At 32.4% G+C, this 26,146-nt stretch overlaps 1 protein-coding gene and 2 long non-coding RNA genes across 3 annotated transcripts; 2 read left to right on the forward strand and 1 right to left on the reverse strand.

The window, feature by feature from the left end:
* Positions 8,191–9,820, forward strand: LOC108661732. Its single transcript, XR_001927509.1, has 3 exons — positions 8,191–8,230; positions 8,890–8,963; positions 9,783–9,820. It is a non-coding gene; the product is annotated as an uncharacterized LOC108661732 (long non-coding RNA).
* Positions 13,844–19,070, reverse strand: LOC18601889. Its single transcript, XR_001927356.1, has 2 exons — positions 18,932–19,070; positions 13,844–14,316 (listed from the first exon to the last, which is right to left on the reverse strand). It is a non-coding gene; the product is annotated as an uncharacterized LOC18601889 (long non-coding RNA).
* LOC18601891 (GDP-L-galactose phosphorylase 1) lies at positions 21,466–25,189 on the forward strand. The gene is made up of 5 exons (XM_007032981.2): positions 21,466–21,835; positions 22,495–22,922; positions 23,020–23,205; positions 23,336–23,596; positions 23,743–25,189. Exons 1-5 carry the CDS (start codon positions 21,724–21,726, stop codon positions 24,100–24,102), a joined length of 1,347 nt encoding a protein of 448 aa, XP_007033043.2. The 5' UTR covers positions 21,466–21,723; the 3' UTR covers positions 24,103–25,189.

A 26,146-nucleotide genomic window follows, 5' to 3' on the forward strand; every position in this document is an offset into this window, starting at 1 on the left:
TTTTTTTTTTTATTGATTGTTCCATCATGTACTTGAAAAATTCAAACTTGGTCCAAAATGACTTGAGGGATTCAAAAGGGAAATTTTATCAAAGAAAATAAGTCAAGGTCTCATTTTCTATATGATGATCTCTTTCTATAAAAAAACTCTTCAATTTAAGTATCCACACTCGATCAAAATGGACTTCTTCAAGCACGTAATGTAGGCTATGGTTAAGGGTTCTGAAAAAAAATGGATACAAAGACCCAAAACATGTATTTAAAGGTGATTAAACCAAAGATCATTTCTTTTCATGTAAAAGACCTTTTTAAGACATTTGTCTTTTTTTCAAAGCATGCTTTTTCCATCATTTCTCTTATATGTCTTTTTTCTTTTTTTCTTTTTTTTTTTTGTTTTTCTTTCATTGCAATTTTCATATTGATGGATTGAGTTTGAAATTTTCAAGAACTTAAATTCGCATCTGCCCCCATAATATAAAAGATGTTCATTTTTCCCTTGGAATGAATCTTCTATCATCCATGTTTTTGACAAAAATTTTCCTTCGTAATTGCCATCCAATGTGAGAGGTGATCTTTGATTGAGGTGAATTTTAAAGAAAATTCAATATGCTCAAAAGGGTAGCAAGCAGATAATTTCTCAGTTGTTAAGGAAAATGAAACATAACCATTTATCCTCTCAACTATGGTTATTTATATTGATGAGCAATCCTTAGAAAAGAAGAAATTAAGATCAAAGGTTGATTTTTTTGTTTTTCCTCTTTTGTCACCATTTGAGTATTTCAAGTGCATAACGTCGTTATCAACTTTCCTCACCATTCTCTCATTTTTTTAATTTCTTTCTTTCTTTTCTTTTTTTCTTCTTTTTATTTGTTCTTTCTTTTCTTCACAACTCAAGATTGAAGGAATCTTTCCAAAATGGAAGAATTCATCGAGAATGCCTTTCCTTAATCAACCACTCAAATGAAGGCTCAGGGGATAACTCTTAACAACAAGGATTCTTTAGAAGCCTTCAAAGATCTAATATCATAATCTCTTATCATGATCAACTTTTTATGAAAAGAAATACTTTTACTAAATGAAAGAGGGAAATGGGCAATTTTTGAACCCAAGGTGTCTTGAAGATATTGGGTAATCTTGTTCTTTTGATCATCATGCCTCAAAATGTGGGTGAAGAAATGTTTTAGACAATGGGTTCAAGGTTCACATTCGGTTTCCACATTTAAGGAATTTGAGAGGTTTTGGCATATTTGAGACTTTAGCATAGTCTTGACATTTATTAGCCTACCACATACAGAGTCTTTATAAGAGCATCTGATTTGCTTGATTTTTAAAGGAAGAATTTTACAAAATAATCAATTATAACACTGGTCATTGCTTAGACAAAGATAATTGTCCTTTGGTATCACATGATAAGGTTGATGAACTTTCGAAACTCTACTTTCTTTTGGATTTAAGTTCTTAAATAGCCTTTATTTGAGTGGTCTTGGAAGTTTGTGGTGCTTGGAGAAATGGTTTGAGAACATTTGCAAGGACTAATTTGCTCCAAACAGTAATCATCAACTTTTTTGAGAACATGTGTACACTTTATTGTCAAATACTTTTTCCCTTCTTGACTTTTCTATCAATTTTTATGATCTTGAAAACATGTTATAGAAAACTTTATTAAATCAATTACATCACATCATTTTGCAAATTAAACATAAAGCTTTAAAAAATTGACAAAAACATTAACGCTTCAATTACAACTTCTAAAGTTTATATTCCTTAATAAAATCCTACTCATGCCATGCACATGAATATGAAATAAAAACTTCAAATTATCCACTTTTCCTACAAGCAATTTGTTTGAGACTTGAGGTGTTTCTTCAACTTCCCAACAAGAGCTCAATCTATGGCAAAGTTTATTTCCAATGTTCCATAAGCTCAAAAGTCAAAGTGCCATCCTTGATGAGAAATTCAATTTTCTCCTTCAATTGCCTACACTTCTCTATTGAGCGTCCAATTGCCCCCATATGATAGTCACATTTAGCATTAAAGGTCATAATTCTTTGCTGATGGATTTGGAACTGTCTTCATTGGCACAGGACTGAGGTATTGATTCTTAATTAACAGAGCCAACAGATGATGGATCGGTATTGGCAATTGAAAAGTATTAGATCTTGGAAATGATCGAGGCACAAGTAGAGGTGTGGGTGATCTTGAATGAAAAATTGGTTGTGGAATCGGTTGATATGGATATAAGTTATGGGAAATATGATTCAGAGTGGGGTAGGAAGGTTGGTATGTGAGATAAAGATGGTATGGATTAACGCCCCATGGCTACCCCTCACATGTAATAACTTGTAACTCCCATTTCCTTTTCTTTAAGGCATTACAATTTTCCATGCTACTGACACTGTTCTCTCCAAGTTTACCTTTCTTAATTGCATTCTCAATCATCTCTCCTGAAATCATTATGTCGGTAAAGTTCTTGGTAGCATTGCCGATTAGCCTATCATAGTATGGTGGCTGCAAAATACCAATAAACAACATTGTTGTTTCTTTTTCAGTGGGAGATGGTTGAACTTGTGCAGTAACATCTCTCCATCTTTGAGTATATTCCTTAAAACTCTCAATGTCTCTTTTTTCCATGCTCTGCAAAAAAAGCCTATCCGGGGACACATCCATGACATGTTTGTATTGGACTAGGTATGCTCTCGCAAGATCTTTCCAAGAATTAATACTAATCCTCTCCCATTGAACATACCATTTAGTTGCAAACTTTGTTAGGCTATTTTGGAAGCAATCAATCAAGAGTTTATCATCATATACATGTGCAACCATCTTTTGACAATACACAGCGATATGGGCCTTGGGCATTTGGTTCCATCATATTTCTTAAAATCTGGTACTTTGAACTTAGGTGGGATAATCACATCAAGTACCAAACATAAGTTTATTGCATCAATAGAACTATAGATGTCCATCCCTTCAATGGTTTTAAGGCACCCAAAAGGTCATGTTTTTATTACATTCTCAATTCTTTCATTGGTTTAGAAAAGTCTACTTTCAATTTTCCTTTCTTTCCAGGGTCATTTAAGTCGAGAATAGGAATTGGGTCAAAGAGATTTGCCTTCGAAATCGACATAGTTTGCTCTTGCATTGACAATTGGCTCTATCCTTGCAAACCTGATGATCCTTCGAAAGACCTTTCTCCTTTACTAGCAATCATTATCTCCATTAGCTTTGCTAACTGTTCCCTTATCTCTTCTTGAAGTTTCTTGATCTTGTCCATTCGTTTTAACTACTCATCTCCCATGATTCTAACTTGAGTCCACGTAGCACTCAAATAGTAAATGGACTTCCTTGTGTTTTTATCTTTTTCACAAGATGGAAACAAATTAGATTGAGTGACCAATTATATCTTATTGAAGATCTTTCTAAATATACTCCTTCTTCATAAAAAAAACTTTGGAAAAAGATCTTTTATCTTATGGAATCAACAACATTGTTGTCTCTCTTTTCATTGAATGCTATGGAGTCAAATGATGCTATTTACAAAAAAAGTGGATGAATGATGAATACATGTGTGTCAAAATCAATGGATGTTTAAATGCATAACAAGATGATTTATGAGTCAATGGATGATGAACGATTTGGGGCACTTTTTATGCATGATGAGATTACAACAAAATCTAAGTTGTGTAACACATTTATTTTTCCATTCATCTTTTTTTTTTTTTTTGAGAAATCCTCTTTGTTATTATGAAACAAAATTCAGAATATACTTAAACAAAATCTGAAAAGTCAATCATTGATACATTTGATCTAATTTGTAATAATTTTCTTGCATCATTCGAAGAACACATTCATTTCCCGATAATTGTTCACAAACACAAATCCGTTTTTACAAACTTTAAAAGAAGTTAAGAACAACCATGTCTAAACATTAAATGTTCTAAAGTCTTAAAAACTTTTACTCAAAAGGAAAAAGTCTCAATAAAGTCCACCCTTTTGCTACCTAGACGCCTATTTGGACATCTTATCACCATGCTCGACCATCTTCGTTGGATCAAACCACTTTGCATCTATCAATGTTTGCACTTTATGCTTGAAAGTGGTACAATCTTCAATGAAATGTCCCATGACTCCACCATGATAATCGCATCTTGCATTTGGGCTGTACCACTTTGGATATGGAGGTTTCAAGGGTTCCATAGGCATAGCAGCAACGAGGTGATCCTAAACTAATTGGTGAAAAAGTTCTCCATAAGTAATAAGAATGGGATCCAACTGTTTGTGTATTTTCTTTTTGGATTGTTTTTGGATGACACCTCGGTTAAAAGCAGGAATGGTTGATAGTAAGAACAATTGGGCTCGAGGAGCTTGTTGAAAATGTGGTCAAAAGGTGCTAGGGTAATGGTGCAAACTTGGACGCAGACTAACGTTCATAGGTTGAAAAATTAGTCGAAAAGTGGTAGGTTTGAGGCATGTGCTCGGTGGCAGACCACTGTTTGAAGGTTGTGTAGGGCCCAAAGATCCCATCTTGGATATTTAGCTCTTCAATTCAATCATCTGCATATTCAGCTCGTCCATTCCCTTCATAACTTTTTCCAAACCCTAATCTTTACTTGGGTCACTAAGTAAAATGTTGGACCTATCAAGGACAAATTGGCTTTCATTCAATGGTTGCTTGAGGCGTGGTTCAGTTTGAAGAGATTGCAATTCTTGAGGGTGAATTCCATTAGCTTCGTTAAGACGTTTAACCATTTCCATCAATTTGGCAATCTGTCCTTTCATCTGTAGAAGATCATACCCAAACTCTTTTTTATTACACTCCAGTGCACTTATTATCAGTTAAAATTCTACTACGCAAGTATACATATCGAATAGATAATATATAAGCAAGTAGAGTATCGATCCCACAGAGAATTTATCTAAAATTTTTGCTAAGTACTAAAATTAGAACAATTTAGTTTTATTCAAATAATTAAAATATGAATTCTAATTAAATTAAAAATTACTCAACTAAAACTAATTTAATTAAAAATTAAAGCAACAAGGTAATTGGGTAAACAACAAATGAAACAAGCCTAGGATTACAATATCCCTCACACTTCATCTAAATCTTAACTCTCTTTCTTAACTTATTTCAATAGGTTGAATTTCTAACTTAGAGTTCTCAATTATTTATAAGGGTCTCCTGACTCATCTTATAAAAATATCTACTTTAACTAAAACACTATATCCCTATGTGAATTGAAATTAAAATAGACTCATTAAGTTCAGGTTCTAATCTGACTACATATGTCCTATATGTATATCCCTATCCTATACACAAATCAATTAATATGATCATATGCTATCCCAATTTTAGTCTACACTAAACTTTCTTTCTCAAGTTTGTTTAGGTTCCTAAATCAATTTAATTGGTGGCCAAGCATTTAAAAGCTTTAAGAACAAATTGGAATAAACAATTCAAATCCCATAAAAGATAAGCAAAAGAGAGATAAAAATTTAGATTACATGTGAGTTCAATTGCAATCCTAGAAAAAGAAAATTAACTACTCATGATTGCAAAGACAAATAACATTATAATAATTTCAACCATTGAGAGTAACAAGAAAAATAAAAGCCAAGCAAGAAAACAAAACAAATATTTACCGCCTTACTCTGCAAGTTTCAACCTTAACTTCTAGCTTCTTGAGTCTCCAAAAGTTGTCTAACCTAATGTTCTTCAAAATATCCTATTTATACTAATAAACTTAACCTATAGTTCCCTATGTTGACCTATGATTTAATTGGGCTTAAAAGCGTAATGAAAGGCTTAAAAAATATCATATTTATCACTTATCCTTGCTTCCAATGGATGTTCCATATCCTTCCCTTTAACTCAAATCAAATAAATTAGAAAAGAAATTTTAAAATTTCACTAAAAACTTTCTAGATGTTTTCCATAAAAGTGGATTTGTTCCATTTTCTTCAAACCTAATAACATTGTGTGGTTCTTTATTATGGGAATAAATATGGCTAGAAATAAGCAAGAGATGAATATATGCATATGGATGCAAATATGTCATCTGCATGAATGCATGAAATGCAATGATGCCTTGATGGATAGATGAAGTGATATGCAATGAAATGCCCCTAAAATGTAAGAAAACTTGAACATTGTACATACAATGCGAGTATAATAAAAACCATATTATTATTAAAAATCATGTAAAGTGAGAAGTGAAAAATTTATTCAAAATTAAAATCCTTTTTATTTCTCTTTTCATTTCTATCTATATGGAAAAGCCTTCGCTCCTTATATTTCTTTATGAGGAAAAAAAAAGAGAATTGAAAGAAATATCATTTTTATTCTTTTTTTGTTATTTTCATAATTTTTTAAAGGACAAAATAAAAGAAAAGACTTTGTTTGTTTTCTTTTCCTCACTTTTTTTCTTTTTGAAAAGTCATCATTCGAAGAAAAAAACTCTCTTTTTGTTGTTTATCTTTTTCTTTTTTGAACTGACCAAGATGCCATTTAGGGTGAAATAGTCAACATTGATGTCGATATTGACATATTCATCCATTTTACGATTCCTCATTTTTTTATTATTTTCATAATTTTATGTGAGAAATCCAAATAGAGAAACTGAGAAGTATTCCTTCAGTGTTCCTATTTAAGGGTATATCTTTCATAGTAGGTTGGAATGGCTCTACCTAAAAGAAAGCTACTCTCTGTTTTCTACATGCTGAGTTTTGTTTCGCTTGGAGCTAAAAGGTTTCCAAATTATTCCTCACTGTCATCCACTCGGACTAGTAAGGCACCCCAGTCCTCACCCATTACAAGCTTCAAACGAACTAGGTTCAATCCAAGTGAGAGTGTTTCGCTAGCCTATGTGGAAGTTATCACTTCACAAGAACGTAGCTACTTAACTCCCTCCTAATCAAGGACAAAGCTTGGGTAGAAGGCTCATGCATGAATGCAAATCATGTCGTGTGTGTAAAGGAACAAACTGACCTTTCACTACTTATCTTAAGTCCCTCTATCCTAGAATCGCCGTAATTATTCAAAATTAATAAAATAACAACGAAACAATAAATGCATCAAACCAAAATATATAAAATAAATACTTGATACTAAAGGAAACACTAAATTCTTTAAGGCTTTAGATAACATATGATTAATCAATGGCTCGACTCTCTAAAGTCCCTAGTGAGTCGCCATCTGTCGTAACTTGTAGGTCTAGGAACCTGACCCCTAGATTCGGGAAATAAAGGAATCACCACCAATCTTTTTTTATCTAGGTGTGATTGGTCACTATTTAAATTTGTCTTATTTGACGGAGTCCTAAACTAATTTTAGGATCGCCTATAGGACATGTCAAACCCTGTTCTATAAAATAATTACGATGTCATTTACATGCTCAATAGAATGTTTGCATATTTAGGAAGTTCGAGGAATCGTTAAAAGACGATATTGCCCCTAATGGAATCATTAAGTCGATTAATTCTCGAACTAGTTAAAATAGGAATTTTAAGGTGAAATTAAGAGTTTCACAGTTCAGGGATGACTCAAAATGGTAATTCGGAGTTCGAGGATCAATTTGGAGTCAAACCGAAATTTTCACTATCTAAGGGCAAAATGGTCATTTGCCACTTGACGATAAATGGGAATTTTTAGAAAATATTTTTTGATCCATTTGACTTATTGGAGTATGATTTGAGATTTAGAAGTGAAAAAGTTTAATTCCGGTGATTTCTGGAGTGTAAGGGTAAAATCGTAATTTTTTCAATCGTGGATAAAATTTGAGATTTTGAGAGAATTTAGATCACATTTGAAAATTTGGAGAATGGTATGAGTATAAGGGATGAAAATATGTCAATGGACAATTTTTCAGTTTTTGGGGTAAAAATGTAATTTTTCACTTTACGGGGGTAAAAGTGTAATTTTTAAAAATTTACTCCACCAAAACTTTGAAAAAGTCTAAAAATTTCATGGAAGACATGGATAAGTGAAGAGGATTGAGTGGTAGAAAAAGAAAGTCAAAAAAGATGGCTAAGAAAAAAATAAAATAATAAAATATTCAAAAGGTAAATAAAATAATAATATTTTATAAGCCTATTAAAAGGCTTGAAAATTTCAGAATTCTTCATTGGGATGGTCAGCCAAAACCAGCAGGAGAGAGAGAGAAATAAGAACAAACCCTAGAGTGAATAAATTCAAAGAAAAGTGTGATTTTCAAGGAATCAAGTGTTTAAAGGTATGATTTTTCAAGCTTAGCTTAAGATTTATCATTTCCATGCATTTCTCCTTATTTTCCATGGTTAAATTATGTGTTTTGATGATGGATTCAAATCTGATCATATGGGTTTAGAGAGAGAAAGTTGTTAGATTAATTTGATTTTGAACTATGTTAGTGTTTAGTGTTAGTTTAGCATGTTTATGAGTAAAACAACAAGAAAAATATTCATTTTCTCCATGAATTTCTCTAGGCCGAATCTAGCCAATGGTGTGTGAGGATGAGGTTGACTTTATTTTAAGAGAATTAGATGGAAAAATGATGAATTATGAGGTTGGAAATTAAATGGGAATTTTTGGTGCAAAAAAATTAAAATTTTTACCCACTAGGGGTAAAAGCGTAATTTGTGGTCCGAACTGATAAATTGGACCACATTCACAGTCATTGAGGTATTGTGGATATAATTGGATAATTGAAATTGAAATGGATGGAATTGGAGTTGAATTGGAGATTTTAGAAATTTACACCGTGTATAGGCGAGTTAGGTCGGACACTGTGATTAAGCGATTGTCCAAACATTTCACACCCTATCTAGTGCATACGCATGGATAAGAGCCTGAAATAATATATATTGATTTGACACAAATTATTGAATTTTTTGTGTCATGTATTGTGGATAGGTGGTGAGCTATCTGATACGGGTAAAAGACTACACCCGAGGACCGAGAATAGGAGTATATCTACTCCTAGTACAGTGAGTAAACTTACTATCGTCTTAATTATCTAGAGTAGATTTATTTAATTGTGTGATTTTATGGAAAAATGGTTTAATTGGAAAATTATTGTGTTTTATGGGAAAATGGGATTTTATAAAATAATTTTATAAAATTTTTGAAAATTTAATAATGATTTCAAAAATAGAGTAATTGGAGACCTATACTATGATTGTGTTGTTTATCCATGATTTTACATTAAATGGCTTATGATAAATGTGGGTATGACTGGTTATTTTTATGATTTTAAGAATATGTGAACTGCTTTATTTGCCTTGAATGTGTTAAGTGAGCCATGTCATACTATTGTGATTTTATTGGTTGGTGGATTATAAAGTGGGCACTGCAGTGACGGGGGTTCCGTGGGCCAGCCTAATTAGAGGGGCACGGTTCCCAATTATTGAGCTTACCTCGATTGGAGAGGCGCGTAGGATAACTCCCGAGGTAGGATTTGAGTACACTTCACGCTGGCCACCACGTGAAATTGGGACTCAGCCAACGCCAAGGAACGGCTGTGTTGTTAGAGGTGAAATGTGTTTGTGTGTGTGACAATAAACAGCCTTGGCGGTCTCGGTAAGATGCCTTCGCGGGGTATCCCCGAGAATGGATTTTTGGCAAGGGCCAAGTTTTTGAAAAGTGCATAAGCCATGTTGAGTAATTGAATGAAATCCAATTATTTATATGGGTTAGGATGAATTATTTTAATTGTCTCCTATTACTCGGCTTTAGATTATTTTGATGATGTCTGTCTACTCACTGGGATTTTATAATCTCACCCCTTCTTCCTATACATTTTTCAGGCTCAGGACAATTTGTTGATAGTTGATTAAGACGAGAATTAATCTCGGAGTTGCATCCTAGAAAGTAAGGGTTCGTAGCCCTACATCTTCTTAGTCAGTTGGGGGCCCACGTGTCACTGTAAAAGTAATTTTATTCTTCAGTTATTTGATTTAAAGTATGTATGAATATATTTAGCTTTTACACCATGTTTTTGGCGAGTTTCGGTATTTTCGAAGAAAAATGACGAAAATGCCCCTGTGAGCCAGAAAGTAATATTTTATTGTTTTGATTTGGAAATGACTTATGATTTTTTTGAAATGTGAGATTTAATAACTGTCGCTCACTAGGGAGATGTGGAAGCTGATGCTAAGCCTTACGGGGTTTCGATCGGCATTCGGGGTAACGAGTGCCTATCGAGACGTCGCGACGGTTGTCACGGGCTCGATGGGAGTTTCGGGTCGTGACAGGACAAGACTCGATCTACGAATTTTCAGAGTTGGGTTCAGGAGTACGGTTATGCACAAGGAAAGATTAACACCCCTGTGGCTCTCATTCCATAAACGGTACCACTTAATTATGTGTTATCCTAAACCATTGATTTTATTCTTACGTTTCCCTAATTGTTATTTATTTTATTACCAAACCAAAATATTTTATTTGGTTTTGCAAGTGTGGTGTACACATTATGCAGTCGTGAAATGCATGGCAAAGGAAAATCTAATAATACCAAATGAAAACCTTTTATTGATGATATTTTCCGAATCTGCCCATAATACTAGTGGGATCCAGAGATATTCTCTCACCTAGAGAATTATCCAGAAAACTCACTTTCGCCAGTGTAACGAATAAATCTCATCATCGAGGTAACCAGTTGTGTTTAAAAAAATATTTTTCGTGAATGCAAACCCACTACGAGCAAAAACTTCTTATTTAAAATATTTTTCCACGTCCTCCCATCATACTGGTCGGACTCGGAGATATCTTTTCACCTAAAAAATTTTTTGAAGAAACTCACCTTCATAAGTTCTTTCAGAAAGACCCATCATTGAGGCTTATGCTCGTGTATAATATGTCTACATGCCATGACATTTAACGATACGGTGATAATATGTAATGGGCCTAAGTAATTTCAATATTTGTTCTTAACTTTCTCGCAACTTCTTTTGATGTTTCTTTAAAAATTATTTATCTTTAAATATATGTACATATCATGAATAAATCTTTTATTTTTATATAATTTTATTTTTATTATATATTTTTATATATCTAAGTATTTATCTATTTGGCTAAGTATATTTTCCTTTTACTTGAATGTTATTTCTTTAACCAAAAATTTTATTTTAGAATTATTATTATTTATGCATACATTTCTCAACTTCTTTCCTAAAATTTTATTAACCTAACCTATTTTGTTTTTTAAGCTACTATTTTGCCATCTTCTCACATAAATCTATTTTTTATGATTATATATATTTGCCTTTCATATTTTAGTCATATTCATTATTATTATGAATTTTCTATCTCTGAAAATTTTATTTTTTGCTATTTGTTTATCATCATGAATATCATTATTTTATATAATCCTATATTTTTAAACTATATATATTTTATCTACTCCCTCTCACATTTATTATTATTATTATTATTATTATTATTATTCTTGTTATTATTATTTCTTTTTTTATATATTTTGTTTGATTAGTAATTATGTTAATAGGTTTTTCATTTACTGAAAAATTGCAAACATTGAGATTCAAAATTAAAACCCTCCCATTGTACTGGTGGGATCTTAATCGAAATCCCTAGTCTAGAAAAGTTCATTCGAAATTGCGACTTCTCGCGTTCTTAATGAACATTTCACCATCGATGCAATAATGTATTATTCCTATAATTATTAATATTGAAGTATTTTTAGACCAGACTTATACACCTTCCTAACTATTAATGTTGATCCTAAATATACATTTTATTTTTATTATTATTATTTAGTACTTGGCTATAAATGTATATTTTTTACCTACATTTATTTTTTATAATAAAAAAATTTCCACCTTATTATTATATACATGTATATTTTACTTAATCTACCTTTCTGTGAATAAATACCTTTTCTATTTTTTTAATATATTTTATCTTTTATGGCCAAATTAATTTTATTTTTGCTTGCTTACTTAACCTATTTTCTTGTGATTAAATATATTTTTAAATCTATTTTTTCTACTTAGCCTATCCTTTCTTAAAACTAAATATTTCATTATTTGTTATATTTTTCATCTATCTAAACTCATTTCTTTACAACTAAGCTTTTCCTATTCTTTCTTATTTAAATTATTTTCTTTTAGTACTAAATTGTTATTTTTTTATAACTTTCTACCTAAACCTATTACCATCTATTTTCTTTTTATATATTTTACCTATCTAAACCTAAACATTTATTTATTGTCTATTTGTAATTTTTTGTTTTTTTTTCATTCAAAATTCCTAACATAATAACCTATAATTTTTCTGTATATTCTCTTTATCTTAATTGATCTCATACTTAAAGTAACATGCTTCTCAACAAAATACTGAGCCAGCCAACATAGACATACAGCAATAAAGCAAAAGGATTTCACCTTGCTTGGGCTAGAGTGATGGCCCAAGATGATTGGTCCGCTTGGTAGCGCCCCAAGCCTGTATCCTTAGCTCACTGTGCCTCCCAAAATGCACCGTTTTGGTGCTTATGCAGCAGCCCCTTTACCTCTCCAAAATGCACCATTTTGACTGATGCTCCCTCTCTCTTCACTTCCCAAAACGACGCCGCTTAGTAACTAGCAACCCTAGAAATAAAAACTTCTTTGTCACTTCCCCTCTTCATTTTCTTCCTTCCCTTTCTCTCTCTAGTCGCAGCCACCCTCTAACATCTCTCTAACAGCTAAGGCTCTCTGCCCTCTCTCTACCTGAAATCTCTCTTTCCTCTTTCCCTTTCAACTCTCCTTTACCACCGGCTTAATACTCACCCCAAAAGAAAACTCCTACTCTTTCCCTTTTCAAGCTATCCAGTCCCTGCTTCACACCATACCCACCATCCCAACAACCATAAACACCTGGCTTTCTCTTTTACTTTCATTGTGCATTTTTTGTTTTGTATTTTTTTTTTTTTGCTATTTTCTATGATTTTGATTGTGGTTGTATGCGACTAGTCGTGAAAGGGATTCTAGGGTTTTAGTTGCTAGGTTTTTTCGAAAATAGGATTTTTTTTGGTTGTTTGGTTTTTCTATAGTTGTGTTTCTAGGGTTCATGCTCTCTCGGGTCCCCATTGAAATCCGAAAATGGGATTTTTATAGCTGTTCTTCGATGTTTGGGATGCAGCTACCTGTGCCATCCCTAGCATCACAAGGCCTTTACCAGACGCGATTTCTCGGGTAAGGCATATTGTCCTTGGCAAGGTGCAAAACACACCCTGCTATATGTTCCAGCTATCCCATTTTTCCTTTTTATTTTTTATTCATTCATTCTTTGTTCTTTCTTTTTTCTCTAAAATATTCTTTAGTTTAATTAATTTTAATCTTGATTTTTTGGTTTAGTTCTGTTTAACTGATTTGATCTGTCTCAGATCTCTCTAGTTAAAGTGGGCCTGTTTATTAACGGGCTTGGGCACACAGTGAGCCTTTTAGAGCCCGAAATTGTTGAAAGCTAAAAAGATTAGGGCAAATATCATCAAATTAAAATAAAAAATAATCAAAACTAAAATTAAAAACAAAATAAGATAAATAATAATGAGAAAAACATAAAAATAGTGTGTACATTTATTACGACCAGCTCCCTTAACCCAGTAAAATAACAACCCACAGCCCAAGAGAGCCTTGAAAAGCTTGCTGCCTACTATTAATAGTTTTATTGTTAAATTTGCAACTAGTTTGAATGACGAGTAAATGTCTATCATGGTTGTGGAAGAGATAGAAAGAGGGAAATTGATAGCGTGCTTGCTTTGGAGAATGGAATAGTCATTGCTCCATTATTTCTAGGCCCCTCTAATAACTTGTTTACTTTACAGGAATGACTTGTGAAGAATTGTAGAAGCTAAAAGAAGAAAAGAACATTGTGGAAAGAATTTTATTTCTCAGCAATCCCAAAATTACAGAGCAATCGCATTTCAAAAAAAAATTACAGAGCAATCGTACTTATATACAAAGAAAAAAGGAGAAAAGGTCTCTGTCATAAGGAAAGAAAAAAACTTTAACTAAAAAGTTAATTAGTTAAGGCCTAACTACCAATTTACTAAAGTAAACAGTAACAGTAAAAAGTAAATACACATAAGTTACTATATACGTATTCTTTAATGAGAGTTGATCATGTGATCCTCACATGTCTTTCTTCTCAAACAGATTTCTTCTTCTCATTGCACTATGAACTACAACTAATAAAATCATAGTGATTATTCCAAATTAATACTCCCCCTGGAGATGAATATTCATGATGGAGCATGAATATCATGAATATTCATCTTAATTAGCTACCAATGATATTGCTTTGGTTGTAATGCCTTTGTCAATATATCAACAACCTGTAATTCTGTAGACACATGTATAGGTTCGGTTAATCCTTCAAGCACTTTCTCGTTGATAAAGTGGCAATCCATCTCTATATGTTTTGTATGTTCAAGAAAGATAGGATTGCGACAAATGTAAATTGTAAACAAGTTATCACAACAAACTTTTGTTGTTGTTTCTTGTTTAATACCAAAATCAAATAGTAAGCAGTTCAGCCATATGATTTCACAGCAGACAGAGGCCATTGATCTATGTTCCATTTCTATTGAACTTCTAGCCCACACAATTTGCCTTTTAGACTTCCAATTGATCAAAGAATTTCCCAAAAATATACAATACCTTGTGACTGATTTTCTGGTATCTATGCACCCTGCCCAATCACTATCTAAATAGGTAGATATAATCAAGTTTGAATCTAATTTCATGAGTATCCCCTGACCATGAGCTTTCTTGAGATATTTCAATACTGTGTATGTTACTAATAAATTATCATGCTTTGGTTTTTCCATAAATTGTGACGGCACTTGAACAACATAAGAAATATCAGGCCTAGTGAATGTTAAGTATAAGAGTTTACCTACCAACTGTCTATAGCTTGTTGGATTGCTAACTTCTTTCCTATCTGAATTTTTGCTCAATTTGTGACTGTAATCTATGGGAGTAGTCCTTGGGTTTGCACCAAGCATACCATACTACTCTAAAAGATCTAATGTATATTTTCTCTGTCAAATCGAAATTCTTTCTGAATTCCTTACTATCTCAAGTCCAAGAAAATATTTCACTATTCCCAAATCCTTCAATTTAAATTGAGAACTCAAATACTTCTTAACTTGATTAGCTACTTGAGTTGTGGTGCTAGCAATAACTATGTCATCAACATATACTAGTAGTGCAACGAATGCTTTATTAGCAATAGTCATAGTAAACAAAGAGTAATTTGCAAAAGACTGTGTGAAACCATAACTCAATAAAGATGCTGTGAACTTTGAGTTCCACTACCTTGAAGCCTATTTAAGGCCATAGAAAGACTTATGCAGCTTACAAACCATCTTAGAACCAAGTAGATACTTCCCCTGCACAAAATAACCTTGAGGAAGGTCCACATAAATAGTTTCTTCTAAATCTCCATTTGAAAAGGCATTAATAATGTCTAATTATGACAAAAAGCAATCCCTCAGCAGCTGTTATTGCCAAAAATACTCTAATTCTACTTTGCTTAGAAACAAGACTAAATGTTTCTTGGTAATCAAATCCCTCTATTTGATTGTACCCTTTAGCCACCAATCTAGCTTTATACCTTTCCATTGTGCCATCTACATTCATTTTTACTTTAAACACCCACTTGCAACCTATTGAATGAGAATTAAAAGGTAGAGGCACAACACTCCATGCAGTATTATCTTTCAAAGCTTTTAATTCACAATGCATAACATCTTTCCAATGAGAGTAATTAACAACTTGATCATAGGTACTAGGCTTATAAATTTGAGATAGGCTAGTGGTAAAAGTCTTATGTGCAAATGATAGTTGATGACAAGATAGAAAATCAGTTATAGGATGAGATGTAACTGAATGGGAACTGAAAGGTAAATCAATTTGATAAGTTTCCAAATATTTTGGTACATGTTTAAGTTTACTATTCTTCCTAAAAAATGGTACAATATCAAAAAGAGGATTATTTTGTACAAAAACAGAATCTATTGAGCAGTTTTCAGTGATAGGATTAGGTGAATTATGTGCTATATTAGTGAATTCGGATAAAAAAGGAATATCAAATGATGGTATAGGTGAAAAGGAAAATGATTCAGCTATAACACTAACATTTGGTGTGAAATTCACTGAAATATCAAAATGAAAGTCATGTACACCAAGTGTTTGTAAAAATGAATACTGATCTGTGGTGTGTTGCAATGACTAAACTGGAAAGTTATTTTCGTAGAAAACAATATTCCAAGATATAATAAACTTATTGGCACTAACATCAAACACTTTATACCCTTTCATGCCATTTGGATAACCTAAAAACACACATTTAACTGCTCTTTTATCACATTTTCTCCTATTTTGTGTCAATGTAGGTACAAAACATAAACATCCAAATCCCCTAAGATGATCATAGGAAGGAATTCTCGAATAAAGCAACTCATAAGGTGATTTATCATGTAATACCTCTGTTGGTATTCTGTTAAAAATATGGGTTGCAGTAAGGACTACTTTTCCCCAGAAAAAGATAGGTCAAGAAGATTGGAACATTAAAGCTTTAGCTACTAGGTGTTTCCTCTCAACAACTCCATTTTGCTTAGACGCTTCTACACAAGACAATTGATGAAGAATACCATGTTTCTCATAAAAATCAATAAGATTAAACTCTCTTCCATAATCTGTTCTAAAACATTTGATTAAAGCGAAAACTTATTTTTGGCATACTTATAAAAGAATGTAATATGGAAGACACATCTGACTTGTTTCTCATTAAGAATACACATGTAAAACGTGAAAAATCATATACCAAAGTCAAAAAAAAAACATTGACCTTTTATGGTAGGAACAGCATAAGGTCCTTATACATCAACGTGCACAAGCTCAAAAGGAAAAGTTGTATTCTTAATGAGAACAGGAAATAGTAACCTTTTCATTTTTGCATAATGACATGTGTCACAAATCAAATCCTGTGAACAATTAATGTCAGGACATTGTTTTTGAAAGACACTTATTTTGTTCAAAGGTATGTGGCCAAACCTAAAATGCCATAAATCAAACTAAGTATACATTGTTTTACAAGCATTAACAATATGCTGTAATGGAAAATGTACAAGTTTGTCAAAACTAAATTTTGATAAGTAATGTTCATCTTGATGGTCTTGCAAGAAGTATAATCCTGAGGAAACTTTGGCAACCCCAATCACCTTTCATAAAAAGAGATCTTAGATAACACAAAGCTCATAAGTAAAGAGAGCTAAAGCATTCTGACAAGAAGTGAGTTTAGTTACTAACACAAAATTAAAATGAAATGAGGGAACACACAAAACATTTTTCAAAGTCAATAAAGAAGTCAATTTGACTGTTCCTATGTAAGTGACAATGGCTTTGGCGTCATTTGGCAAATGAACAAAACAATTTCAACTAGTACAACAGAAACAAAACTAGATAAAGAGCATGATATGTGATTAGTAACACTAGTGTCTATTATCTAGGAATCTTGTTTAATTATGAACTGATTAGTGTTCTTGTATTTAGATGGAAGATTATTTGAGGTGTTAAAATAAGACTAACCAAAAATAATACCTGCAAAGGCTAAGTTCACCGAGGAAGGCTTTTCTTGCTGAGTGTTTGATGAGCTTTCAGGATAATCTTCACTATTTATACCACTCTCACTGAGAAGAGTCATTACTTTTTGAACCTAATGCTTAACGAAAGATATCTGAGACATGGAGTTTGTACCAACAACTTCTTCATCTTGATCATTTTGTAAAAAACTTCCTATAGATATATTGTTTGTAGCAGTAACACTATTTATTGTTGATTTCCTGAAATTTCCTTTATTCTTTTTTAACGTAAAATTTTCAAGGAATCCTATTATCATGTAACACTTATCTTTTGTATGAACTTTCTTTCCACAATGACTGCAAGTTAAGTTTGCTCTGTTTTTCTTCCTATTGTCCACAGTTGCATCATAGCTAATGAATCTATTGCTGGATTCGACTGAATCAGCAAACTCCTTTATGATTCTTCCCTTAAAACCATAATATATGCCTTGTCCAGCTTTGGAAATGGTTCCATTTATATGATTTAAAACCTCAATGCAGAAAATGCCTTATTGAGTCCATTGGTAAACCTAAAAACCATATCTTTTTTGTATTGATTTGAATACTTATTGAAACAAGCAGGATTACACTTGCCACAATCACAATGTGGCAAAGGCCTAAAATTCCTTAACCCTTCCCAAATGCCCTTCAATTCTATGAAATATGAATCCACACTTCTAGTACCTTGATTCACATTGCCTAGAGTATATTGTAAATTGCACACACGAGTGTCATCAGGCTGTGTAAAGTTCTATTTGAAAGCACTCCAAATTTCTGTAACATTTCCATGTAAAACATAGTCAAAGAAATTGGTGGTGTAATAGAGTCTAAAAGCCAAGCCACTATCAAATTGTTGCATCTAATCCATGAACTATACAAAGGATCTGTCATGCATGGTTTTGGGATAGTTCCATCAATGAAACTGACCTTGTTTCTTATGGATAAAGCTAGTAAAAAAGATCTACTCCAGGTAATATAATTGGTAGAAGTCAACTTGGGATTAACCACTACTGATCCATGATTATCAGTGTGGTGCACATAATAGAAAGATTGAAGATCCTCTAAGTGTGAATTGCTAGACTTAGGGTTTGTAGAATTATTCACTCTTGTTTTTGAAACTTCAGCCATTAATCAAAACACTAAAAATTCAATATCAAAGCTATGATACGTAGTTAATATATCAAGATTCCAGAAGTAAATCAGCCACAATACGAATTCTCGATTCACTTTTCAACAAATCAAGATCGATAAGGAAAGACATATATGAGATCTTTAAAGTAACTGAAGAAATACCAAAAACTTCAATTGCAGAAAAAAAGGAAAAATAAGAACCTAATTGTAATCCTTAAGAAGATTTAAAGAAGATCAACAATCAAGATCCCAATCTTCGAGCAAAGCTCTAATACCATGTGAAGAATTGCAGAAGCTAAAAGAAGAAAAGAACATTATGGAAAGAATTTTGTTTCTCATTAATTCCAAAATTACAGAACAATCTTATTTATATACAAAAAAGAAAAGAGTAAAGGTCTCTGTCATAAAGAGGAAAAAAAACTTTAACTAAAAAGTTAGTTAAGGCCTAGCTATCTATTTACTAAAGTAAACAATAACAGTAAAAAGCAAATACACAGAAGTTACTATACATTTGTTCTTTAAATGAGAGTTGATCATGTGATCCTCACGTGTCTTTCTTCTCAAACAGATTTCTTTTTCTTCTTCTTATTTTCATTACACTATGAACTACAACTAATAAAATCATAGTGATTATTCTAGATTAATATGACCATTCCTTAAGACACTTGAATAGCCATTACCAAGAGGGACCTTGGTAATAGCTATTCCAAGGGTAAAGGAATAGGTCAAAAATTTTGTTAAACAAAATTGAACTTAAATAAAGTTAAAAATTACCATCACATATAATATACATTTTCTTCATTTTTTTACATTTTCTTTCTCTCTTTACCCATTTTGTATCTCTCTCTTTCTCTCTCTAAAATCCTTCAATGGAAGGTAGCAACGACATCGATGTCGACTGCAAGAAGCACCGATTGACGTTCCTCACAATATCCAATTGCTGGAAGTGCCAATTAACTCTCTAGCAATTAGATTCAGCCACAAGGAATGCCAGATCGTCGCTCCATTACGCTAACCACATCTCTGAAAGTTGGCCGGTAAGAAGAAAGAAAAGAAAAAAACGAAAATACTAGAATGGAATAAAATAAAAAGCTAAAAAATAATATTTTATATTTTAAAATTAAATTAAAATTGTAATTATAAATTATAAAAAAAATTGATATTTAAAATTTTATTGTTAAATTTGCAGCTAGTTTGAATGATGAGTAAATGTCTATCACAGTTAGGGAAAAGATAGAGAGATATTGAATGAAAATAAGTTGTAAAGAGAGAAAGAGAAGAAAAATAAAAAAGTTTAAAACTAAATATGTATTAATTTAATAATAAAAAAATAAACGTGTGTCAATTTAATTATGTTAGTAATAAAATATTCCAGCAAAAAAAAGTTAGTAATAAAATAAAGGTCTTTGTAGAAATAACAAAATAAGAAAGCTCTTACATATAGTAATGGACTTATGACCCAATAATCTAATCCTTACTAAAGCCTTTTATAGTTATGGTCTATGACCTCGATCCTACAAAATGGATCAAGCTTCTTTAAAATGGTACATTATCACTTACTATTATTGACTACTAATCGTACAGTTACTATAACGTGTATCAATTATTCTTCTATATATGATTTTTGCAATATTTAATTGACATAAAGTTTAATTTAAATTTTTTAATCAAGAGAAATTATAATTTTTAATTAGTTATATTACCTATCCATAGCATGTTATCTGAATTATGACGTTTAGTTATATTTTTATAAAAAAAAATCAAGGATTTTTTTTTGTTTTTTTCTGAACTCTCAACCTCAGATGGAAAGGTCAAGGAAAGAATGGCTTCCTACTAATTATCCCACATCTTTGGAAGGATTATTTTATTAATTAAGAAACTATAAAGTTTCTTTTACAATAACAAATCTTACATTCAAATTTTAATCGAATTGAAAAAAGATACTTTAAATTTCACACCCTTCTCTTTTTGGAGATCAAAATTTTATTAGATTCTAATCAAACGAGAAAACCATATTCCCAACATATCGTTCATATCATTCATAAGAAAATTTTTAATATTGAGTGGTTGAACATTATAGAACACATAATCATCAACTGCATCAAAACCCTTGTTAGTCATGTAGTTGGCGAACGCATTTCCTCCTCTAAATCACTTATTTTGTTTGGTAAACAGATTTTCTGAAACAGTCTTTAAGTTCTTGATTTTCGTGGGCTTTGTTGCCCAAATTGCATTGTGGACAAAACTCATGGCCTTCTAAACCTTTTCCTCTTTTGGCCCAACGCGTTCAAACTTCAAACCTCCGGCTGATCTCGTACCAAGCCCAGATTATTTTCCCCTTCCATGGTAGCAAATTTTGGTTATTTTGAAATTGACATAATACTTGAAAATTTTTTTGAATTATTTGAAATTTTTTAAATAAATTTTTGTTTTTTATTGTATTCAATCAAAGTTTTTTTAATTTTTATTCTAGATGAAATAAGCCGTTATGAGTATTGGTTAACTAATTACTATTAATTAAAATGTTATTTGTCATTTTATATTTACATAAGACATATATAAAAGGTAAAAAAACTTATTTAATTTAAAATAAAAATATAAAAACTTGATTAAAATAATAAAAGAATAAAAATTTGTTTAAATTTTTTAAAATAATTTACAAAGTTTTTTTAAGGTACTATGCTTATTGAATATTTATCAAATTTCAATGCATTGAAACAAAAAAAATTCCTTGTTCAAAATAAATTCCTTTAACCTTCGACTTAAACTTCCAATAACTTCCTATATAAACAAAGGCTAACAAGCACCGGAATTGGCACCGCCTTATTCCAAAAATAAAAGGAAACGATCTTAGAGAGAAACATCAAACCAAGGAAGAAGAAAGAATTAAGAAGAAGAACAAATTATTGAAAATCTCCCTCTCAAAAATCCCACAACAGCTTTCTCAACATTCACCAAAACAATCATCTTCAAACATTCTCTTTTCGTTTAACATGTTGACTATTAAGAGGGTTGCAACGGTTCTTTCGAATTACCAAGAGGATGCTTATGAAAAACAAGAAGTTGGGTGCGGTAGGAATTGCCTTGGAAACTGTTGCATACCTGGTATACATCGATAAGCTCCTTGCTTTTTCTGCTTCTCATTTGGTTTTTTCCATTGTCTTTGTAATCTCTAACTCTTTCGATATTTGGTTTTCTTTATTCAGAAGAAAACAGACAGAAGCTTTTAAATATTTGTGTTGTTTCTTTAAAAATTGAATGGCGTAAAAAGCCTTGCTTGCATGAAGTCGCAGGACGCTTTTTGTATTGGTTGTCTACAATATTATTTCCTTTCTGGATTTTGTTTCTGTTGGAACACCGTCGGGTCAAGTTGACGCTTAAAGCATTAATTGCGTTTGCTGTTCAAAATTTTGTATCCAATCTTCAAGATTGAACTTTTGATTCATAAGCTTGGAGCACAAGGCTTGAGAATTATTGTGGTTGAAATTGATATTTCTTTTTGTTATTAAATTTGAATTGTTACGACCTAGTAGAAATAATAGTAATTATGGAATGTGTTTGCAATTATCATAATTACCAGCTTGTATATATAAAACCAATTATACTATCAAAAAGTAAAATTTAGCAACGTATAAAAGTTGTCTCAATATATTGTCAGCAAAACGTCATATTCCTTGTGACGATTGTGGAATTCTTTAAATATTTCTGTTAGATTATTGGTTTTCCTTTGGTTTGGCTATTAATCTTATTGATGGACGTTGCAGCATCGACGCTACCTCTGTATGCATTCCAGAAAGAGCAAGACGATTCAGGGGAATATGGGGAGTTATATCCATCCGAGGAACAACCTCAACCATCATTCCTGAATCTGTTGCTTGAACAATGGGGCGACCGAATGAGACGAGGTTTATTTCGCTATGATGTAACGAATTGCAAGACAAAGATCATCCCAGGGAAGTATGGTTTTATCGCGCAGCTCAATGAGGGGCGCCACCTCAAGAAACGGCCTACTGAGTTTCGGATAGATCAAGTCCTTCAGCCCTTTGATGATTCTAAGTTCAACTTCACAAAAGTTGGACAAGAAGAAGTTCTTTTCAGGTTTGAACAAAGCAATGACTGCAAGAGTCATTTCTTGGCTAGTGCACCTGTCACTGCAAAGCCCAACTACTCTCCTAATGTTATTGCAATCAATGTAAGCAACTGAAATTTCTTCAGTTATTGTTGTGCCAAAATGGTGTATTGTAATTTGGCTGTTTTTAGCTAATTGGTTTGTGGATTTGGATCATCAGGTGAGCCCGATTGAATATGGGCATGTTCTGTTGATACCACATGTTCTTGACTGCTTGCCTCAAAGGATTGATCATGACAGCTTCTTGCTTGCTATTCACTTGGCCAGAGAAGCAGCAGATCCCTTCTTTAGAGTTGGTTATAACAGCCTGGGCGCTTTCGCCACGATTAATCACCTCCACTTCCAGGTACTATTTTTGTTTTTGTCCATTTAGCATTAGTAATTCTTGGGATTGTCCTCTTAATCAGCAGATTAATGTACCATTTAAGCAATGAGTTGTGCTAATAATATTGTAAAATTTGCTAAATAACTTGCAGGCATATTATTTAGAAGTGCCCTTCCCAATTGAGAAAGCTCCTATCCAAAGAATATCCACAGAGGAAGGATTGCAAGATACGGGAGTTATTGTTTCACAGCTGTTGAATTATCCAGTTAGAGGCCTTGTTTTCAAGGGCGGGAAGTCAGCGCAGGATCTGTCTGATGTTGTTGCCAATACCTGCATTTTTCTTCAAACTAACAACATCCCCTTCAATGTCCTCATCTCTGATTGCGGAAAAAGAGTCTTCCTCTTGCCGCAGGTAATGTTTCCGTTTCATCATATTGTATGGTTTTCTCTGGTTATCAGTGGTTTTTTCTAAGTAGTGAACTGCTTCAGCATTCTTTGTCATTTCTCGTTATGGAATTTTTTTGGATCGAGTATTTATTAGCTTATTTATGTGAGCAGTGTTATGCCGAGAAACAAGCAATAGGAGAAGTTAGTCAGGAGCTGCTACATACTCAAGTAAACCCTGCTGTTTGGGAGATCGGTGGACATATGGTGCTGAAGAGGCGCGAGGATTATGAAGATGCATCGGAGGCATATGCTTGGAGACTCCTAGCTGAGGTTTCTTTGTCAGAGGAGAGGTTCCAGGAGGTGAAAGCTTGTATCCTGGAAGCAGCAGCATTGCAAGCAACCAACATGAAGGAAACTGAAGTAAATCAGGCGGAAGATAAGGTATATCAGAAAGAAGATTCATTGTGCAAGCAGCGTGCAGCAAGCCAAGCCAACCAACGTGTACCATATGATTGCATGGTTTTGCAGTGAAGACCAAGATTTTTCCAAGGTAGTAAGCAATTAATGCCAAATTGAACTTGTGACTAATGATAGCAATGGGAATACTGGCGGTTTTGACATTAAGCCAGAATCTGTTGCCACATATACATATTTGTATTTGTCGGGAAAAAGAGAAACATTTTCTGCTGGTTGTCTTAGGTATGCTGTCCCCATCATATTCATGTCCTCGTATTTTGACTTTGAAAGTATTGATGTACTCATTAGTTATTCTTTGCTATTCTTTTGATAAATGAGAACCATATTTTGTGAACAAGGATAACTATTTTATACGTTCAACAAAATAAAAAGGAAGGAAAGAACATAAAGTTCAAAAAGCTAACAAAAGCAATGAAACCCTGCTTCTTCAGATAGCTCTCTCTTTTTACCTTTTATTTTGGTGAGAATCAAACTTTGGTTCGATGGGGCATAGATGCCCTCTCTTTAAGAAGATGGGGGGTTCTTAGTTTCTGCTCCATAAACCCGGATTGGCTTGCAATAAAAGAAACTGTTTCAAACTAGTGAAAGTTTGTACAACACCAAAATCCTTTATTCCTTTGCATCCAATCTCCTAGATTAACAGGATTAGGCATTAATTAATGCAAATGAGGGATGAGTAGCGTGATACCGACTTTGTATCTATCATTGTTTTTGGTACATAAGAAAGCTTATTAGGCTTGAGTTGAGGTGTACAAAGGGAGGTCTCTCTTTCCTATGATTTGAACTTGGGAGCACCTCCCTGCACCATTCAGAAGTTACTATTTGGACTTTTAATATAAGATCAAGTATATAGGACCTCCACATTCCCATTGAAAGAAGATCTTTCCTTCCGTAGGCAGGAACAGTGCCTGCATAAAATCAAGGATTAGCAATAATATACAATAACAACAGAGCCTTCAATGTTGTTTAATAACATCCCTTACAAATGATTTTCTTCAGGTTTTTGGTTGAAGCATGAAAGCTTCTCGTTGACCATATAGATCATGTGCTAAATATATGAACCAAGCATCTAAGCAGTCCAGAGAATTCCTTACATTTTTATATTCCCATGCTTTCATATTAATAATTAGGGAAAGAAGATGGAAAAAAATGCTAAATTGGGATGTAAGTATAAAATAATAGCTAATTATTCTCTGGACAAAGAAAAAAAAAGGCAATATGTTCTTAGGCTATATTTGGGAGTTTGTAGGGAAGAGAAAGAAAGCAATAATTGTTTAAGCACCCTTTGGCAGATGATTTCACCTTTTTTATAAAAAATAAAAATATTAATCAAACAACGCCTCTTGTCAAGATTGTCATATTTAATATATTGAAAATTATTATAATTTAGAAAATTCACAAATTAATTGCTATCATAAATTTAATTTTCCTTCACTTGAAAAAAAAATGTAAACAAGTTACATATAAACTCTGTATATCCAATATGACAAAAACATTCAACCTACCCTAAGTTTCAAAAACAACTTTTTCTTTTCACTAACTCAAAAGAAACTGAGTACATTCTATTTTAAAATTTTAATTCGAAAGAACATGAGAGAAAAAGGAAAAAAAATCATATTTAAGCAACCGTCTAGCTTACCAATTTTTTTTCTGGCTTTTCAAATGTTAAAACAGAAAGTTTCTCTTTCCTTTTATCTTGCTTGGAAAAGGTGAAGTGTCCCATTCACTAAACTTCAAAATAAAAAAATACATTATATTTTATTTCACAAAAAATACGAAAATTGAAATTTGTTCGTTTCTCCTAGACACCACCAATCCCTTTCTTTTGCATGTGTATAAGCACCTTCACACTTCACACATTTTTCCTTTCCAGAATTAAAAATTTTTAACTTAATTCTTTGAATATAAAATATATATATTTATCATTAAATTAATAAATATTTAAATTTTACTAAATCCTACGGATGATAAAAAAAAAGGGCTAAAAATCGTTTTACAATGCCATAACTAACTCTGATTTGTGATTAATTTCTGACTTTACCAACAAAAGAATCCGGTTGGACCAACCGGTCACTGGAAGTTGACGGAAACACCATAC

Source organism: Theobroma cacao, chromosome 4 (genome assembly GCF_000208745.1).
Source record: "Theobroma cacao cultivar B97-61/B2 chromosome 4, Criollo_cocoa_genome_V2, whole genome shotgun sequence".
NCBI classification, from domain to species: domain Eukaryota; kingdom Viridiplantae; phylum Streptophyta; class Magnoliopsida; order Malvales; family Malvaceae; genus Theobroma; species Theobroma cacao.

Bases quoted from the DNA above. Each gene is read 5' to 3' on its own strand.
- LOC18601891 (XM_007032981.2), top strand. From the start codon at position 21,724: ATGTTGACTATTAAGAGGGTTGCAACGGTTCTTTCGAATTACCAAGAG. The intron at 21,836-22,494 runs GTATACATCGAT...TGGACGTTGCAG, and splicing joins TGGAAACTGTTGCATACCTG to CATCGACGCTACCTCTGTAT. The intron at 23,206-23,335 runs GTACTATTTTTG...AATAACTTGCAG, and splicing joins TTAATCACCTCCACTTCCAG to GCATATTATTTAGAAGTGCC.